This window comes from Lepisma saccharinum, chromosome 3, assembly GCF_977018435.1.
Source record: "Lepisma saccharinum chromosome 3, izLepSacc3.1, whole genome shotgun sequence".
Classification (NCBI taxonomy): domain Eukaryota; kingdom Metazoa; phylum Arthropoda; class Insecta; order Zygentoma; family Lepismatidae; genus Lepisma; species Lepisma saccharinum.
The window spans coordinates 73,491,293-73,512,143 of NC_139231.1; the positions used below are offsets into that span (position 1 = coordinate 73,491,293).

Consider the following 20,851-nt stretch of genomic DNA (forward strand, 5'->3'; position numbering starts at 1 on the left):
TTCCGAATGTTAAAGTCCAGTTAATGTTAAGATAAGCTAATCGGGACTAAATTTAACGTGGGATCCGAATTTCGATATTTTTTTCACTTGTAGGGAAACAATGATCATCTTTGACGCAGGTAAAAAAAACTAAAAAACTACACAATTTTCAAGGAATTTCGCTTCATGGCGTACTACTGAAATCTCGCAAAAATCATTCTAAGATTGGTGCTTAGATTACGAGCCAAAAATACCCGAAATCAATACATGTTCGCTCAATATGAAAAACTCTCAGCCCTAGACAAAGTTTCCTATGATGGGTGTACCAAAGCTTCATGTTGCCTCGCACAATACAAGAATGCGTTGATCAAGCTACAAGGAGCGAATGTTATATACCTCTTTTTGTACTGAAGATGTGATATCTCAACAAATCACAATTTCGATGCTCTTGACAGCTCAGCTTGAACGAGGACAAAATACTCATCTCTACCACAATAGTGTCCATAACAGGAAGCATTCAGGTAACATATTAACATATGTACCACGTGACTTTTCGTCACGGACAAGAGGTTACACCGAGAGGCCACTGACAAATGGAAGTGAGAAATGTTATGTATTTCAGGGCAAAATGCTCAAGTCTGAAGGACGACAAAACTATTGCCATGATCCACATGTAATCTCGACTATGAACTACTACATTCAGGTATGAATTATTGTCGATTACGGGGTACAAGCTATGTATTTCCATTTTTATTTCGTTAAAGTACATAGCACTCTCAATTTTATTATTTATTTCGCCTTTTCATCATGACGAAGTTAAGGCTCGGACGCCTTTTCTCCACAATCATGTTTATATCTGTTTCATTTTCTTTCCCTGTATCTGGCATTCTCTTCTTAGCAAATTTACGCCAAAAAGAGTGTGGGATATAACCACATCAACCGACCATCATTAGTCCGCCACTATTTATTGAAAGAAGGGAAGAGGAATGTTCTTAGAACAGCTTTTAGGCTGAATTCTTCAAGTTCAATTCGCCACGAACTTAATAAGTAAGGTTAAACAGTCAAGGACAATTTTAGGTTGCAAAAGCCCATTTCAAAGCGAGTGGGGTCGTTAAAACTCAGAAGTGTCCGTGACTGTACGTACTATCTGCGTTATTACGTTTTACGCAATGTGCCATAATTAGAAGTTTCTAAAGTGCTCAAAACGTATCTCACTTTTGTTTTCCAGGATTGCAAACTCGTACCACATGCTTTGGTAAATGTCGAATTCCGAAAAAAAGAAAGAAAAAAGTTGCCCCCTTTTTCTTCAGATGCTGGGGGAGGCAACGAACAGCATTGAGAATGCAAAAATTGCTTAGCGGCCTCAACTTAATTAAATATGAAACCGTGAATGTTAATTACCACCCAACCCACTTTCGTTGCAGAGAGATGCCAATATTTTCTTTCAACCTCGCAGACTATCTTGTGAAAACATTGCTCGCATCATATAGCTACCGGGGTGTTCAAAAAAATGTATCCACACTTTAAAAGCATGTCATACATGCGATGCGCTTCAATTCGCCTTGGCTACGGGTTCAACGTGTAGTACTATCGTTCAATAACATCAACATATAGCGATAGTGATCCATTTCGTATTCAACAAGATGGCGCCCCGCCGCACTTTCATTCAGATGTGCGAGCCTACCTGGATAACACTGTACCAGGACGTTGGATAGGACGAAGGGGCCCGATTGAGTACCCGCCCGTTCGCCTGATTTAACCCCCCCTAAATTTTTACTTATGGGGGACCGTCAAGGACGTAGTGTAGAATAAGAAGCAATGGTCACTAGTGGATCTACGCCATGAAATTGAAATGTCTTGTGCAGCTATCCCTGTGGCTACTCTGGAACATGTCATCAGGAATGTAGAGCATCGTGTGCAAAAGTGTTTGCAGGCTGGCTGGTGGTTTGCAGTTTGAGCACTTATTGTAATTGCACGCAGAAACTGTGTCTATGTTGTAACTTTTCCCTTTGTATTGTTGTAATACTGACAATAATATAGCAGCTATTTCATTTTAAAGTGTGTATACATTTTTTTGAACATCCCATAGCCTATATATATACAGGGTGTCGCAAAACTCTTTCAACAACGCTTGGGAGCTGGTAGATATCATAAAAACAAGTAACTTTTCCCTATAAAGTTTACCTCGAAAGCGCTTAGTTTCTGTGCTATAAGCGCTTAAAGTCTATCCTGTACGTATGCAACCCAACACAGCAAACGCTTGCTCTGACATAACTAGCAGGGGCGCGGGGCAGGGTTGCCACTAGCGTTCCGCGTTAAGAGAGTCGACTTAAAAACAACAACTTGGGTGTCTTGCCTGAGCAAAATTCAAAACATTAATGATACTTGCGATGTTGTAAGAAGGATTCACAGTATTTATGAACTGACCAAAAGAAATAATGGACAGACTGAAATTCAAGATTAGTCATTCTAAAATATCTCCATAATTGATTTGGTTTATTTTAATTCGCTTTCTGCCACCTTTGGCTAATCGAAAAGATGAGGATGCTATGATGAAATAACAAATGACACCAATGTCTAGACCAGGATTTAAACCCGAGACACCTGGCGCCGTAGCGAACTGTGCTAACCACTTCACCACGGAGTGTTTCGTACATCATGCAATATCAACAACTGCAAGGGACACGTGATATAGGGGAAATCCACGAACGAACAAATGTAAGCATGATGTGTTTGCTGCCTCGTTTCGAACACGCAGACTGAAATGTAGAAATTTTCAGCGAAAAATGCAGGCTCGACGAGGACTCGAACCCTGGTTATTACAATTTATTTGAAAATTATTCCTATCTGTAATAGCGTTATTGCTAATCGTGTTTGTCTCTTAAGGAAATAATTGCGAGGCTCTTTTAAATTAATTTTTGATTGATTCATTGCTTGATTGATTTGCTTTATTTTACTATGCTGTTTGTGCCACTTTTGGCTAATTTACTAAGATGGTGATGAGTGATGATATGATTAAATTGATGAATGGACACTCATAAACATACATGCCCAAGCCGGGATTTGAACCCAAGACCCCTAGCTTATTTTAGAAACAGTGGCAACCTATAAATTTTACCGACAACTGATATGCATGTAAGAAAAATTATGTGTTTTAAAAATTGGTATCAAGAAAATTCCAAAGATTATTTGCAATACTAGGAACATGCGAATTAAAAACTCTCTCTCCCTCTCTCTCTCTCTCTCTCTCCACTCAAACTGGTTAATCTTGAATGCTCTATTAAAGAAGCTGTAGGAAGAAATTAATATTTCATTGAAAGGAATTACATTGAGTTCGGTGCATACTTACTGCCTGTACTAGTTTGTTCTGCACTTCACGATATCGTTTGATATTGGTACATCAAGAGATATCCTCGTAATTTACACTTTTTTCATGTGTGCGAATTAGTTTTCTCATTTTGTGTCTTTGCTTAGCATTCTTATCATGGAACGTGAAAAAAAATAATCAAAAGGAAACCATTGAGTACACGTCAAAAATTGTACATATTTATCATTCATTGTAGCAACTTGATATCAACATTGAAATGTAAGAGTAATAATTTCGGAAGGCACCAAAATGTCAACTTTTAGTTCACCCTGGAAACAACGTTTTGTAGCAAACGAGCGAGATTCTGACATCTAGATGAATTTCCAGAATAATTCTTGTAAATTTATATTATTCTCATTGTACGTAATTTTCCTACACTTTCGGGCAAATAGTAAATACGAGGACATAAGATCCAGTGACATTTTTGTCCAGGTAGGAACTCGTGTCCTGAACATTCGGTAGAGAGGGATTATGTGTTGATCACTAAACGTACTCAGTCACCGAAGTGGCTCAAGAATATTCATCTGCCGGAGATTTTTTTTCTTTTCAGCCTGCTTTTTATAACGAACTCGATTTGCAATAGCGCTAGTTCACTTTATTTCTAATAAATAAATTGTAATAACATTACAGTCTGCGTGTTCGAAACGAGGCAGCAAACACATCATGCTTACATTTGTTCGTTCGTGGATTTCCCCTATATCACGTGTCCCTTGCAATTGTTGATATTGCATGATATACGAAACACTCCGTGGTGATGTGGTTAGCACAGCTCGCTACGGCGCCAGGTGTCTCGGGTTTAAATCCTGGTCTAGACATTGGTGTCATTTGTCATTTCGTCATATCATCATCCTCATCTTCGCGATTAGCCAAAGGTGGCAGAAAGCGAATTAAAATAAACCAAATCAATCAATCAATTATGGATATATTTTAGAATGACTAATCTTGAATTTCAGTCTGCCCATTATTTGTTTTGATCAGTTTATAAATACTGTGCATCCCTCTTACAACATCGCAAGTATCATTAATGTTTTGGATTTTGCTCAGGCAAGACTCCCAAGTTGTTGTTTTTAAGACGTCTCTCTTAACAAGGAACGCTAGTGGCAACCCTGCCACGCGCCCCTGCTAGTTATGTCAGAGCAAGCTTTTGCTGTGTTGGGTTGCATACGTACAGGATAGACTTTAAGCGCTTATAGCACAGAAACTAAGCGCTTTCGAGGTAAACTTTATAGGGAAAAGTTACTTGTTTTTATGATATCTACCAGCTCCCAAGCGTTGTTGAAAGAGTTTTGCGACACCCTGTATAAACAAATCACTAAAACTTAAGCTCTGATGCAGCATGGCATCTAGAGTTGGGGAGTTAACGCGTTACCGAAATTGTATCAGTTAATTGCGTAGCCATAGGCTACCGTACATCCATACTTTGAGTTTCCCCACTAGCGTTACCTTGATCAAATCAGAACTGGAGGATATCTGACAGGATGAAACAAGCACGTTCTCTTGTGTGGCTTTAAACGTGTACGTGTAAAGTTACACTGGAAAACATGCACTACAGAGAACACTGGTGGCACGTGTGCAAACAGGGGTGCTCATTTTAAATCAACCTCGCTACTCGACCTCACCCTCCAGTTGGTGAAAACTTCCGCAGGTAAATGCCATTATTATACGGCAATGTACAAGCAATGGGTTACTTGTCCATGCATGGGAAAATGCGACCTGATCATCTCTGCCAGAGCTACTGCCATGCCTTGAGGCAGTAGCGACTTCTGCCTATTCGCACGTGCACACCCAAATAAATCTGAAATGCAATAATTTTTTTTATTAAACTTATTCACTGAACACTATATCCTTCAAAACATCAAACGTTCCGAAGCCCAATCGCCCCTTCCGCTTCGCATTACCAGTGCCTGCCGCTGAGATACGTTCGCTCGGAACACAAGTCGCCAGATGCTCGTTGGCCGCTGTTTGCAGCACGCAAGAAAAGAAGGGATTTGCTCTTCCAGATCGCGGTATTATGGGCTCCATTCCATTCTAGATCGTGTGGCGAAGTAGAGGAAGCACACACATCACCGTAAATCGAGAAAGGGACTTTCTCTTTCTATCGTATCTTCGCCCACCCTGTTCCGAGCATGACAGTCAGGGAGGGGGGACGTGGATCAGTCAGCTCTTTCTTTCCATTGTGTGGCAATATTGTTAAGCTATCAAAAGCTCGTTCCTCTTTCATTGCAAAGTGAGCATGATGAAAGGGGAAAGTGTACATAGCGAAAGCAGACTATGGAGGGAAGTTAGCTACTCGTACAAATCGCACCAGCGACTGCAGTAATATGACAAGATAAGGCGGAAGGGATACACAAATTATGAAGTACGAAGAAGGGTAGTGTGGACTGAGTGAGTACTGTCATTTTCTTTAATATTTTTTTTAATTTATTCTCTTGATTTCGCATGAGTTTGTTGGTTTGATCAGTCGGTCGTTAGAAATAAACAACTGCTAGATGGATTACAACTGATTTTCTGCATGTGGTCGATGGATCGGCTACCTTGTTTGCAGGAGTGGCTCAAGATAAAATTTTCACCTGGGCGAGATGGGATTTTGGTTCCCCCCTACTTTCCACATTCCTCCGATATAAATCATAACCATGTTATACGAAGGCTGCTGGAAAATTTTCTGCAATCAATATGAAAAAAGACATGTGAAATTCTGGGAAAGGCTTTATTGTTTTTCAAAGTATTCACCCTTAAGATCGATACACTTTTGCATACGCTCAAACCAATTTTGAAAGCATTCTTTCCACTCTGAAGCTGATACCTCAGAAACCGCTGTTCGGAATGCGTCAACAGCTGCTTCAGGCGACACAAATAGCTCACCAAGCATCTTATTTTTCATGTGTGGGAACAAAAAGAAGTCATTAGCTGATAAATCAGGTGAGTACGGACAATGAGTTATTAATTCGACATTTTTACTGGACAAAAACTCAACAGTTTGGTGTGCTGAGTGGGAACTGGCGTTGTTGAGGTGTGAATAATGGGACGATTTGGGTTTGTTTTACGCAATTCATTGATGACCTCTGGCAAACAAATTGTTGTTATACCACTCAGGATTTACAGTCCTTCGATTTTCTAAAGCTATTGTTGCCACATGTCCGTTATAACCGAAGAAACAAGCAATCATTTGCTTGGCAGCACTCCTCAAAAGAACAACTTTTGTTGGTTTCGGCTCACTTTGAAACACCCAAACAGTGGATTGCTGTTTAGTTTCGGGTTCGTATGAATAGATCCAAGTTTCGTCCCATGTAATGATGTAGTACACCAAACTTGACTTGCCTGGGTAAAAGTTTTTGAGCATTTCTTTACACCAATTTACACGAGCCTATTTTTGAGTTTTGGTCAAGTTGTGTGGGATCCAACGGCTTGAAACATTCAGATGAACATGCAAAATCGTATGTATTGATTTCATGTCAATGTTCAAGGATGCCTGAATCTCACGGTATGTCACATGCCGATCTCTCTCAATCATTTCACGCACAGCATCAACATTACTGGCAACAACAGACGTGGATGGACGACCTTCACGAAATTCATCACTGAGAAATTTGCGACTACGCTGGAATTCGGAAAGCCAATTGTATACAGTCCTAGTGTATGGTGCTTCATCCCCAAAAGTCAAATGAAGTTGTTCGATGCATTGTTTCGGTGTTAAACTACATTTGAAATCATAAAAAATTATTGCCCGAAGTGTTCACGAGAAATTTCCATTTCAAACTGCTGTGAAAAATAAACGAATAGGCTTAAATAAACAATCAAAGATAATTGAAACATAAAAAAGGTCTATTCTTCCATTTTTTATAATAGCGGAACACTAGCGACACTGTTGGTGGTAGTTTGCAGAAACTTTTCCAGCAACCCTCGTATATTTACGGTTTTAATGACGAAGAATAATAGCCTTATTTTAAAAATACTATAATGCTGTTAAAGAACACGTGTATTGTAGGTATGTGTTTATTTTATACCTACATAATGACATCAAAACAACAATAATCTCCAGGGTGTGTTCCTGCAAGTGATCTTTGTCCCAGATTTTCATATGTTCCACAGCTAGAAAGCAGGGTGTTAGGTCTGGTGATGTGGATGTCCATTCCTCTGCACAATGCCAACCAATCCAATGACTAGGTAATTCATATCGACACATTGAAGAACATTTGCTCCATACTATGGTGAAACTTCATTATGTTGGAAATAACAGGTGAAACTGCCATTTTCACTAAGTATTGAAGAGAAGACTGTCTCCTGCAGCATTTACAACTAGCGCTGTGCATTTAGGGTGAATATGGATGCCGCGAGAACCACCTGCAGCAAGGAATCCTGGAGGCCTACAACATAATTTATTTCTCCAGATGTTTTGGTGCATAACGATTAGGCAAAGTGTGGTGAAAAAAAATGGCCCGATTTGATATGTGGTAAAAAAAAATGGCCCGATTTGATATATCATATGCGAGTCACATATGATATGTAACCCTTTCCAATTCAAAAAGAAATCAAAACCAAGATACATAAGAAAGGTACGCTCAGTCATCCCTTCTTACCTATGGTACTCAAATATTTAATTATCCATTCCCTTTCTAAAATGTAAGGGTGCCCTATGATTTTGAATTCACCCTGTTAATGTATGTTTTCAATTCAATCTGTTACAGGGTGGCTACTTTAGGACCATGATAAAATTCAAGTATAATTCCCGGTTTTCAAGGCGAATTTTCCAAAAATTCAAGGCTACAAGCAGATGTTTTCTCTGTTTCACCTTACGTATTACCGTCTCTCAACACCCACACACATATACATTGACAATATAAAGGGTCTGTGTGATTCCAATGTATCCAAAATTCTAATTTATTTTAATTATTTTGATTTTGAGGTCCGTAGTTTACATTTGCCATTTCACATACTCAGAATCGAAATACATCTAGAAACACAAGTCACAAATTTTGACACACGTTAGAGGAAGGTCTAATTATGTTGTGTATGCAACTTGGCTTTGATCTCTCTTGTCCCTTTTGTGCTACACCATTTCAAAAATCCACCATTTTCCAGTGATTTTTCAATTTCTTGCACATTCAACCACATATAATATGGATTGGGTTATATATATGGAGACGACATAATGTGTACTAGAACAATTAATGCCACCTTCCTGGTTGGTCTTGTAACAGCAGGCATACAAAATATACATTTTTTGACACGTAGGGTTTTTTAGGCATATTTTGGGGTATTTTATTTGCTATTTTTAAACAAGCTGAGGGTGTTTTGATGCAATACACGTGTTTCTTGGTGAGAGGTTTGTTTGGTGTGTAAATGTCATTAGACTGTGATCAATCGTTCCAAAGTTATTGAATCCTGAAGTTAGCTCTGAGGCTCATATCTCAGATTTGGGTTACATTTTCTGTTGCGCACCACCTTCTTCCACAGGCTATAAGTTTAGAACTATTTCTCGGAGGAACCTAATATTTGGAATACAAGCCTTCCAAACATGATTGAACCTTCATGCCAAATTTCATCCAAATAAAAAAAAATATGACCTGGAGGCCCTGGTCGATCTGACGTGGAATGACCCAAAAGTGGTCCAGAGCTAATTGGGTCTATACTCTTTCAGTGCAACAAAATTGTCTTCTTTTCTTAAAGTGAGTGAAGGGTGAAATATGTTCCTTGCATTTTTTTGTAATATTGGCTTTCCTGTCGCGTATAGGGTGTATCGATCCCTCTCCACAGAAAGAGCAACTTTCTTTCGAAAAAAAAAATCTGCTTGCAAGACTGTGCGAGAAGACTAGAGTGATATTATTAAACCAAGCATCAACAGATTTCTCAATTTGTTGGAAGTACGGGTTGAATTTTGTATGGATAAAAAGGGTGAGAACCTGCTCTAACAAGGTTCTTAGGGAGAAATATGTTTATGCGGTGAGCACGTGGTCATATTTTGCATTGGATGTAATAAAATACGCACATGCACGCTCAAGTGTACACGTTATTATATACGTGTATTACCAGGTCAAAAAACGTTGACATGTCTCTCGGAAGTCGCTACGTTGTAATGTACGCCAAGCAGGACTTAATTCATACGAAGTCTCCCCGATGGCGCGGTGGTAGCGTCGTCGCCTTGAAATCAAGGGGTCCCGGATTCGATACCCGGTGGAGGCACATAGTGGTTCGGATCCCACTTTAAACTGTAGGTCAGTCCCGATTAGCCTTACTGTGCATAAAGTGGACTTAAAACATCAAATCAACCAACCTTAATTCATACAAAAATGTAGCACACACTCGCTTCAAGAGCACCTACACCACTTAACTCTGAGTACGTTCTCATGAGGACCTGCTCATTTTTATTAATGAGGCCAAAGAATTTTCGTTAACTTCTTCCGAATTAATTTGCCATGGATAATGAAGAGAGGAAAGTTTTGTTCACAGAATCCACAAGCCTTCCAAATTCATTAGATTCTTTGGATATTTGGAAAATTCAAGCTTGCATTTTAATATCGAATGTACCTTCAGATATTAAAATGTAAGCTGGAATTTTCCACAAAGAATCAAGGAGTGACTTGTGAACGTGCCCGAATAATACGTATCAACCGGATCGTTGGTGGTTTAAACGACAGACCAATACAGTATAATTGGAGCTCACTGCAACGTTAAGTCTTCAGTTTTTCCTCTCTTCCTACCTTTACATGTTTTTTTCTTTTTAAAATTTTACAGGCCAACCCACTTAAATTCCTAGGCATTCTATCCACTTGCGCGACTCAAGTAAGCGATACCTTACATGGTGCTTCTTCACAGCACAATGGACGCGGAAGTTAAAAGGGGATTCTACACACGTCGAAATGATTATGCCATATCTGTTATGCACTACCGCAAAAGTACAGGTCGAAAATGTAATAGGGAGCAATCGATACGCGGCACTCTTGCCGAGTCTGATTATACTGGATACTATGCAAAATTCGTCATTTTCATTTATTTAGCACCAGTATTATGTGGGGAAAAAAGGATTTCATCATAAAATAACTATTTTAATATATCTCGATGTAATTCTTTGAGTGATTTAAAGGAAAATACTAAATTAAAGTGTGGTATCAGTAGGAATCAGTAACAATGTCTGTTTAAAAGTGGTACCAGCTGAACCCTAATCATAACATTATAAAGTAATCGCTGGTTGACACTATTACTTCTCTGCCAGTCAACACAGTCGGGCAGACCGATCGAAACAATTCGTGTCTCACTGAAATATTGGTAGTACTTAATATAAAATTTTAGATCTTAATATTTGTTAGATTCCGAGATATCGACAGGTTACACACGACTGACTCTTGCCTCATACCTACAAGGGCGGGTGAATTTTCGTTTCATTAAGTTATTATTTGTGGGTCTGTCAGTAAATAAGATTTCGTTCCTTGTTTCCGAAATATCGACAGTTAACAACTGTTTCAGTTACCATTTTTCTAGTACTTAAGACTTTCCCACTGAAGGAACATATCTGTATTCCATTATAAGATTCCTTAATTTTAAATGCATTTGTTACTGATCACTTCCTTTACTTTCACTTTTGTTCGTTGGGAACGAATCTATTAAAAAGGACCTAAAAACAAATTTCACATAAAGGTATCTTATGACAAAATTATGATTTTCATGCGATTCTAGGGTCAATACTTGGGCACATGTTGCCTGAGGGTAAAATGCTGGACTGTTAGTGTTGCAAACTAGGTTTATATTCTACTAAAATGAGACTTTCTCACTTCGCCCATACTGGTCGCTAAGTACAAAATAACATGGCACGAGTCAATGAATTCTCAAAATTATGCGACTACAATCATGTCCTATCTTTATCCTGAAACTGGAGTTCTGAAGAAAAACTGATTTCAGGTATTAATTTATAGAATTCCATGCATGGTAATGATGGTGAGGTTTCATAATGAAGAAAACATGGTCCAATTATGTTATAAACGAACAGATTTACGATTGTGTGCCACGTCCCGGAGAGGGTGACACCAGTCCGGCTTAGGCCAGGGTAAAATTGAGATTCTCAGGCAACTAAAACTGATTGGTAACTTATTTTAGAGGGAGAAAAAGAAACCAAAGGAAACACTTGTTTAACTACTGATGGTACAATGCACCGTATATTCTTAATTTTCATATTTTTTCATCGAATTTATATACAGGATTGTATTTAAAGCCGTCTCTTTGTTTCTTGGTCACATATCTCTATTAAACATATTTCATCTACTGGAAGGCTTCTTCTTCTCCTCCTTCTTTATGGATACATGCTGGACTTCTTCTATTTTGGCTAACAAGCTTCTTACATCTGCTAATAGGCTCATCTTCTTCTTTATGGATATGTGAAAGACTTCTTCTTCTGTTGGCTAATAGGCTTCTTCTTCTATTTGTCAATAGGCTTCTTCTTCCATCAATTGGTTAATGGACTTCTCCTTCTATCAATTGGTTAATAGGCTTCTTCTTCTGTCAATCGTTTAATAGACTTCTTCTATCCCCTTCTTCTACTAGTCGATAGTCTTCTTCTTCTATCAATTAATATACTTGTTCTTCTATTAGTTAATAGACTTCTTCTACTAATCAATATACTTATTCTTATATAAACTTCTCCTTCTATTAATATATTTATTCTTCTAGTAAATATATCTTATTTACCAAGGCACCTATATCCAAATTCCTTCATTTATTAACCATTGGATTGATTCCCGTATCTTCCCTGCTATGTTTCTCTTTTTTGGGGGCTTTATCAAAGATACAACAATAATTCGAATCAATATTTTGCTGCGCAATAGCCTAATACAAGCAGAAAAAAGGGTTAATCGCAGCTCAACCTAGGTCAGAAATAGATGAGCCGCCACACCGAGGAGAACAACCAAAAAGGTCTAATGGGAAAACTCCTTCTCACTAAGACGGTAGAGATTATAAAATTGTAATCGCTTTTTAACTTCATTAATCTTTACATACAATCTCATATGCTGCCGGTGCCGATCATTTCTTTATCTCGCCTTTATCCATCTCCATTGTTTATCTCAGTTCATAAATTTATGTAAGCACAATTAATTTCAGTTCTCCCAAACACTTTCATTCAATTCGCGTGCGCATTGTTACAATAATCTGCGATCGTAATATTTCTTCCGCGTGCTGCCATCTATGATTCCTTATTTCAATCGTTGGGCCATATGGTTTACTTGTGCGGGTACGTAACATGTGTGACTGGAAACTCAGCATATTCACGATAATAGCCGTCCTAGTGAAAGCTTTCGGGAAGAAAAAAAACACTAGTAAGACTAAAGAAAGTATGCCAAGTAAAACTATCTTCGGCAACGTTGTTTTACAGTTGGCACAGGCTCTGAGATGGGAACTGACGAGCATATTATTCACGACGAAGACCAGGGGATCACAGGGGATAGATGGCCATTGCATCACAAAAGGCGCTTTCTTTGCCAGTGTTGGACTGACTACAGCTCTTTGAAACGCTGTGGCGAAAAACATCACGTATCAGCAAGTCTCGTAAGAGAGCTTCTTCGAAAAGAGCGTCACGGACAAGGGTTATTTGGGTATAAGACAAATTCACTGCACATGTGGACGTAAGTGGTGCCATGCCCTCCAATTTCCTCTCAATAGTAACATTCCATGGCTCGGAAGGTGAATTAGTCACTTTTTTGGACTTTTAAAACTATGATCAACATAACAGTAGTCCGGTTCACTTCAGTTAGACACAGAAAACAGTGCTTTCATTGGTATTTGTGATTTCAATTTTGTTTTCAATTTTCTTCTAGATTTTTGTTGCATTTTTAAAATTTACCTTGCGTTTCTAAACTGCATTTTCCCATTCACGGTCGTTTTATGCACTTTAGTCATATTTACTTCTCCCAAAATTCTACAATGGAAAATAAATACTTTGTTTCGGCTCAAGTGCAACGAGGGGGAGAGAGAGAGCAGGTGTCTTCTTCGCGCTGGTCACGGTTCAAGACGGAGATAGGAAGGAAATGTAGAATTAACATTGCAGCCATTTGCAAGTAAAAAGTAGAACTGCAATTGTTATTTCCCCCTGTTCTCTTAACCTCGGTTTAACCACCATGCATCCAGATGTGTCGAATTATTCAAATGCTTTCCCCAAGTGCCACCGTCATTTATGAAAAATTCAAGCTATTTATATTTAGTGTTATATGCATTTTGGAAATTGCAATCCTTAAAAATAATAATGTCAGTTTTGAGACATTTTATTTCATTAATTTCACAGCGAATAATACCTATAATAATAATAATAATACTAATAATAAATCACGTAGTGACACAGAACACACTGTGATAGAGATAAGATTTGGTTTTGGTGAGGGATATGATCAGCCCCATTACTTTCTGCGTAATGTAACAGTTCAAATACCTCGACTACTTCTTTGTTTTTGTTGGCTTTTTACGTACATTAGTTACGAAATTGCAGCACGGTATATGAAAATTTTTCGAAATCCAATTTACTTCTTGTGAAGCTACAGTATATGTATGTACAGGATTCTTACTCATTTTCTCTCTTGCAGTCACTCGCTTCTCCAAGTTTTCTAGGCAATTTTAAAATAAACTTCCAAACCATTGTGTTGCTTTAACATGTTAATAACCAAGTTGTAAGTGTTCAACTGCACTTCGTATTCAAAACAATAAAGTTTACTCAACAGTGCTTTTTTTTAAAAAAAAGAAAAAAATAATTTTGCATATCCTACAAAATCCAAAAATACAAGTACTCTTCCAGTTCTTTGGATATTCTCAAAATTCCACGACTTTTCCACTCCTACATTGATTCCCCTACTTTTACAGGTCAGTGAGAATCGTGATGTGTGAATTAACGCAGGCTGCAACGTATCTCCCTCACAATATCTACATAGCCCTGGCAATAAGAGTAAATTTTTCATCCCTGCCAGGGATAATTTTATCCCCACTCCCATAAACAATAGTCACATTTGAAGCACAAATATTTCCATTACATTTTTCAAATGTGGACTTACTTGAAGCAAGTATAGTTTTCCATTCCCAAATGCACTATGTTCATTTCTACTTTGGTTATTTTATGCTTCCAGAGGCATATACACACTCTATAGACGGCGGTTACTCCATTGATTGGATACAGAAATGTGTCCGTGGTGTGCTAAAAAAATTGTTTTCCGGCAGAAAATATAACTACCAGTGGCAATCGTGAATCTTCATCGTGTGGCTGCATACATAAGGATAGAAAATTCAGTTTTTCGAGGACCAGAACTTCGAAAAGTGGTGTTAACGGCCAAATGTAACAAAGAAAAGTTCCTGTCGTCTACATTAGTGGTTCTCAACCTTCGTGAATATGAGTCCCGGTAAATTAGTTTTTTAGAAGTTGATGCCACGATCCCAACAATTTTAATCGTAATTAGCTTTCTGATTTTTAACTTTGTACGTTAATTAAAATATACCCTTGAAATTTAATATTAATAAATAAATTATGGCATAATCATAGAGATAATATTAGTTCCGATTATGCCCAAGCTTGTTCCGCACCGTGGCCGTGTTCGAGACTCCTTGGGGGAGCGTAACAACTTCTCTCTTGAGATTTCGGCCTTTGAGTATGGGACCGGTGGCCACCCACCATCGTGAGGAAATTTGGTAGCTACGAATGAGTAGCGTAACTCGGTCACGGAAACCTACAACGACTGGGGGGTTCGTCGTGCTGACCACGCGTCACCCCGTAACTGGTTGGATGATCTTCCACCTCGACAGATGGGAGTGAAGCCGGCAGTCTGTAGGTACGCCCTGGCCCTCGCGGACTGTTGCGCCACGGGATATTATGTCCAAGCTTTTTGACAAATATAAAATTTGGTTTAAATTAGATAACGACTAGGTTTATTGGAATCCTGACCAATATCATTAAATTAATTTGGTAAGTGCTGATTTTCATTGGCATGTTCCATTTCGGACACAGAAAAATTCTAATTAATCAGAATATTTCCACTTCTGTTAAGGAGCAGAAACGTTGCATTGAAAACAATGTGTTCTAAGAAGGGAAAGATGTGGTAATGGAAAGAATTTCAGAAGTGTTTAGCTGTATCACACACTTGAAATTCTTATTTTAAAACTTAAAAAATATACATGTATCTGTTAATGAAAATTGCTGCGCTAACTAAATTGACCGTGGTGCAGGTCCGTCAACCTTCAAATTTGGATGCGGGAATCAACGCCACCCTCACCCCCAGGTAGATCGTTTGATCGCTAACCGTCACTGTAGCGAAAGCATTTTCTGTTATCGCAGTCGAACTCAAACCGAGCGAAAGACCATCTTTCTAGGTGGTTGTCAGCTCGAACAGCACCCTTCCGGCTCTAACTCGAGAAAGCATCGACCATCAAAATAAATTTTTTGAGGCTGCACGGGTGACATTCCTCTCTCAGTGACCTTGATTTCTCACCAGCAGTGGCGAGAAATAAATTACTCTTATCGCAGGTGAACCCCGAACGAAAGGCCATCTTTCCAGCTTGGGCTGCAAGTCGCAAACTTCAGCAGAACCTCTCGTGGCCCGCTATAATTGACGGCGGTTGAGAAACACTGCTGTAAAAGTTTGTCGGTGTTGTACAGCGACACGCTGTAAACATAGGGTGTTGATGATGCACTCTTGAACATCGACTCCAACAGCTACGAAATCCAAAAATTCTCTGAAAGTGGAGCGGAATACAAACTCCTGTCTATCTGCCGCACATTAATGCGGTCATTTTAACAGAAGAAAGGTATTTTTATAGCTTCTTCTCAGCGGATACAAATCAGGCTAAAGACATGAATACGAATTGCAAGTATTGCATAATGTTTTTCCGGTTCATGCACATTTGTAACATGCAAATGCGTTTTCACTACAGCAAACAGAGCCGAACCCATTCCAGGAACAGCGGGTTTCATTGTCTGTCGGCTCCCCGACCAGATAGTTTTCAAAAATTTGGATAATCTGCAAGGTTCTTCCAGACAGAGTTTTCGAGTACAGTTCTACCTTGAATTATTTTACTTTTCTGTACTTAGGCTGTGGCTCCCACAAGCAGGTTGTTGGTGGGTACAGAAACTCATTTACGGGGGGGGGGGGGAATACCAATATTATGTGACTGGCTACTAAAAAAGGAGAACATATCCCCCTTAACGAAAATTGTGGCACGCCACTGTACTTAGGGTTCGTTACAATAAAATTAAACCACGTGTTCGATGACATATGTTATAGGTTCATACCTTTTATACGAAAGCTGCGTATTCGGATTACCTTCGACAATAGCAAATTGTTATTGATTCGGATTACCTTCGACAATAGCAAATTGTTATTGAAAGCCGTAGGTTGCGGAAATTACTCAAGCAAAATACTCTTTGTGCACAATAATTCCCACCAATATTGTAGCTAAATTAGAAGAAAACTATAATAAACATACATTATATTCGGGAATCTATCCTTGCAGTACGAACCACAGGTGTTCGTTTTAAATCAACTTCCCTCACCTTAATCGCTCACACGCCCTCAGGCAAGTCTTCCTGAGGGTGATAGTGAAGTCTTCCTTTACGAGGACCGCCCTTCGGATAGTGAACACCCTAGTGTTCTAGTATTCCAGGAAAAATAAACGTAAAATTTCGTACTCAAAATGTGTTCATTTGCCAGGATGCTTGTTGCTCGTGACAACATTATTGCTGTTTACAGTGCAACAACTGAACCACTGATTGATTTTTGTTATTTATCGTCGCTCTTCTGTTACTACTGGTTGATCGCGACGATTAGGATCAGTGATATGATGAAATTGATGAAGAGAGTGACAAAGAACACACATGGCCAGGCTGGGATTCGAAACCGGGACCTATGGCGTCGTAGCGCGCTGTACCACCAACTCCGCCACGAAGGTCGGCTACAACTGAATCTATAGCAAATGAAGAGATGGCGGCGCTGGTAGTCAAATGTGGTTGTGTCCTCCGGTGCAAATTTTCCTCGTTACTTTTAGCTATATCTCATCCAGAAGGTTCGCCCTCACTCTCCATCACCCTCAAATCTTTTGGAGGATGAGGGTGAGGTCTGCCCTCATGAGGGTCGTCCTCTGGATGGTGAACACCTCTGGTATGAATTGACAAAGTTTGAAGTTTGTAAATAGTTTTTAACAAAGTACGGATAAAACTTCGAAAAAGAATCTTCCTTGAGAAATTCTGAATAACAGTACCTCGCCTACCTCTCCCAACGTTAACGGCGACCCCCTCCCCTAGCGTCCCTTTTCTGAACTTTCCGCAGGAAAGTGAGTTCTCCCACGGACCACCACTGGCCTCCCAAGTGGGTGTAATCGCAAGACCTGAAAACATCGAAAGGATATGTGGTGGTTACTCGCCTCGTCAAGGTTGTCAGGAAAAGATCAAACTTTCTTTAAGTTTGTCCGGAGGTGTAGAATCAAAGTTTCTAATTAGAGGTGGCAAAAGTTCCCTTATAAATTTAGAAATTATCGGTTAGTAGAAATCCCTTTAATGGAAAAATTCAAGTCCACAAACAGTTTTTCAAAATGGTAGTTCCAATCTCTACACTACATTTCTCTAAATTCGTTAGAAATACACAACTTTGTTTCGGATTCATTCATACCAAACTTTAGAGAATATTTTCTTCGTACACTTACCTTTAAGAAGAGGTAGTTTTTGCAGTTCGCGGTTTTTGCTAATGTTGAAGCGCGACGAACTCTGTCGCTTTTCCTTCTTGATGTGAGGGGGGCCCGCGTATTTGATTTTGTTAATCTGCGTAGGGGGTGGCACATTCGCTGGAGGTTGCGTTGTTTGGGGTTTTGTTGGCTGCGTCGAATTTGCATTAGTTTTGTTCACCTGAAACAAAAGAAAAATGATTTTAATTAAAATATAACACTGAATTATATTATGAGATACAAGTTACTTTACACACCAGATCGGGATTCACACTCATTTTCGAATTCCATGTCTTTTCCAGGTTTTCAGTTTCTTATAAAACTTTCCAGAACATTTCGTGATGTCCTAACAAACTAATACGTAAACTTTCTATGATATTACTCAAATGAAAATATACGAAGAAAAAATAATTTTTTTTCCAGTTAATAATGCAAAGCACAAAACACATCGAATGTACCTAGTCATATCATAAATACTGACACAACATTGAAAGTGAATTATGACGAAAGTGTTGAAGATACTTTAATGTCCTGATTGTATAGCTTACTTACAGGTCTAACGAACACAACACCAATCATTTTTCAAAATGGCCGCCTTTGGCCTTCGCACAAGCCTGAAGTCTCTGCGGCCACTCATCTACAGCATTACGCACTGTCTCCGTAGGGAAAGTCGCCACTGCCTTCACCAGGGACCGTTTCAGACTGTCAATATTGACATGCCTCCTCGTACAGACCATGCCCTCAAGCACTGACCACAATTTGTAGTCTAACGGGTTGAGGTCAGGGCTGCTAGCAGGCCAATCAGCTGGAGCAATGAAGTCCGGGACGTTGCTCTTGAGCCACTCCTGGGTAGTGTGTGCCTTATGGGCTGGTGCGGAATCCTGTTGGAAGGTCCAATGTTGGTTCCTGAACAAAGTGTCACTCAAAGGCTTCACAACAGAGTTCAACACAGTATTTTCGTACACTCTGGCTGACGTTTTCACCCCTTTTTCACAAAAATGCATCTTGGTGGTGCCATCATACGCCACGCCCCACCAAACCATGAGTGAGGCCGGATGATGACCTCTCTGGATCTTCGGGGCTTTCTCCCGAGCTTCGTGGGATGTTGACGCATACACCCGGTCATTTTGGCGATTGAAAGTTTCCTCAATGTTGAATATCTTTTCATCTGTGAAAAGAATTTTCCTGTGGCCATTGTTGACGTAACGCTGCAGGAGGCGTTTTGCTTTTATCACCCTCTGCTCTTTCAGACGTGCATTGAGGAAGTAAAGTGACCTGTACTTCGCCGGTAAGCCTTCAACCCCAAGTCACTTCTTAACACACGAGACACTGACATTTTGGGAATGCTCAGCTCACAAGCAAGCACTGCCTGCTTTCGTACAGGATTTCTCCGAATACGGGCTGCCACTGCTTGCACTAACTTTTTGGTTCGTACGCTGCGTGGGCGGCCTTGCCTTGGGCGATCCTCAATTGTCCCAGTCTCTGTGAATCGCTTGATGGTCCGATACACGAAAGATTTGCTGATATTCAACTTTTTAAGTGTTCTGAATATCATGGGGGCTGTTTGACCCACTTTATGAAGCGCTATTACTGCCACACGATTTTTGTAATCGCCCCACTCCATAGCTACACTTTTACGAACACACTTCCTGGTCTGTTCCCGTCTCGATTTTTGTTAAGTCCGTCCCGGTACCATACCTAGGTGCATTTCCACAATAGGCAGTGTGTAATGATTAGGAACAATTAAGTTATATCTTACCCATTACTGCGTTCTGAAATAAAAAAAAAAAGGCTGATAGCACGAAATCTGTATCAAAAATTATGAGGGGGGACTATGGAAATTTCAAATAATGTTGCTTTTATCAATTTTCAATAACTATTTTCGTGTGTTAATGTGCCATTTTGTTTTGCATACGATGCTGGAGAAAATTTACTTTTGTCACATTTGTACTTACACGTTCACATCATTGTGCAATTCTCTAAAACACTTGAGTATAGAGAGTAATTTTATCTGATTGATAATGCAATATTTAAAATACCTTTGTGTGCAATATTTTACTGGGATTTCGATAATTTCAAATGGCAAACAGCTTGACTTTTCAAATCTTCACTTCATTTTCAAATCTAAAGAGCTAAAATGGTACTATAAATATTTCCTAATATCTTCTTGAGATTTGCCTGCACGGGGCATGAACCCATGTTATCAGTCTCTAGGGCAAATCTATACAAAATCTATTTGTAATGGTATTCACTATATTATAAAGGAAAGAGGTTATTGATTGTATTACTCAGAATGTAGTTGGAATTATTAACAATCCTACGAAATGTCTTATTCGATTTAATGATAAATTTATAACTGATGATGTTGTATCAAATGTATTGATAATCGCAGTAGCTAAGGCCAGAGACAACTAACTACATAATCGTTTGTATGATTTGCAGATATTCGCATATTTGTGCGAAATAAGCCAAGCGACAGCATGAAACAGCTCGAAATACGCATGAGATTCGCTAAAGTTTAACGCATCGAAATGAGGGCCCGGTACTACGGCCCGGTACTACCCCTCGCACCGAACCCTCCCGCCAAGTTTCCTATTGAAAGCAATGGTGTTGGACGACTCAGCTCATCGCAGAATAGTGCGAATCTCTCTGGTCTCTGTCGGTGCCGAGAACAGCCGAACGCTTCCGAACAGGCAGATCCTACGACAAGGTCCAACCACCTCTACTTTCCCCCACTCTTGAAGGTCTGGGTCATAACAGGCCTTTTTCAGGTCCATTCCCATGTTTTAGAGCCACACGGCAGGGTTTCTCTGGAGTGATCAAGACTCTTCTGGG

The 20,851-nt window shown here is 39.4% G+C and overlaps 1 protein-coding gene across 7 annotated transcripts in view; it reads right to left on the bottom strand.

Moving 5' to 3' along the window:
- wrd (Protein phosphatase regulatory B subunit well-rounded) overlaps window positions 1-20,851 on the bottom strand; it is a 223,993-nt gene that overhangs the window by 86,977 nt on the left and 116,165 nt on the right. For all 7 annotated transcript variants that reach the window (XM_083118787.1, XM_083118789.1, XM_083118786.1 and 4 more), the window contains one exon: window positions 17,999-18,197. In XM_083118787.1, coding sequence (XP_082974913.1) covers window positions 17,999-18,197 — 199 coding nt within the window. The remainder of the gene's footprint in view (window positions 1-17,998; window positions 18,198-20,851) is intronic.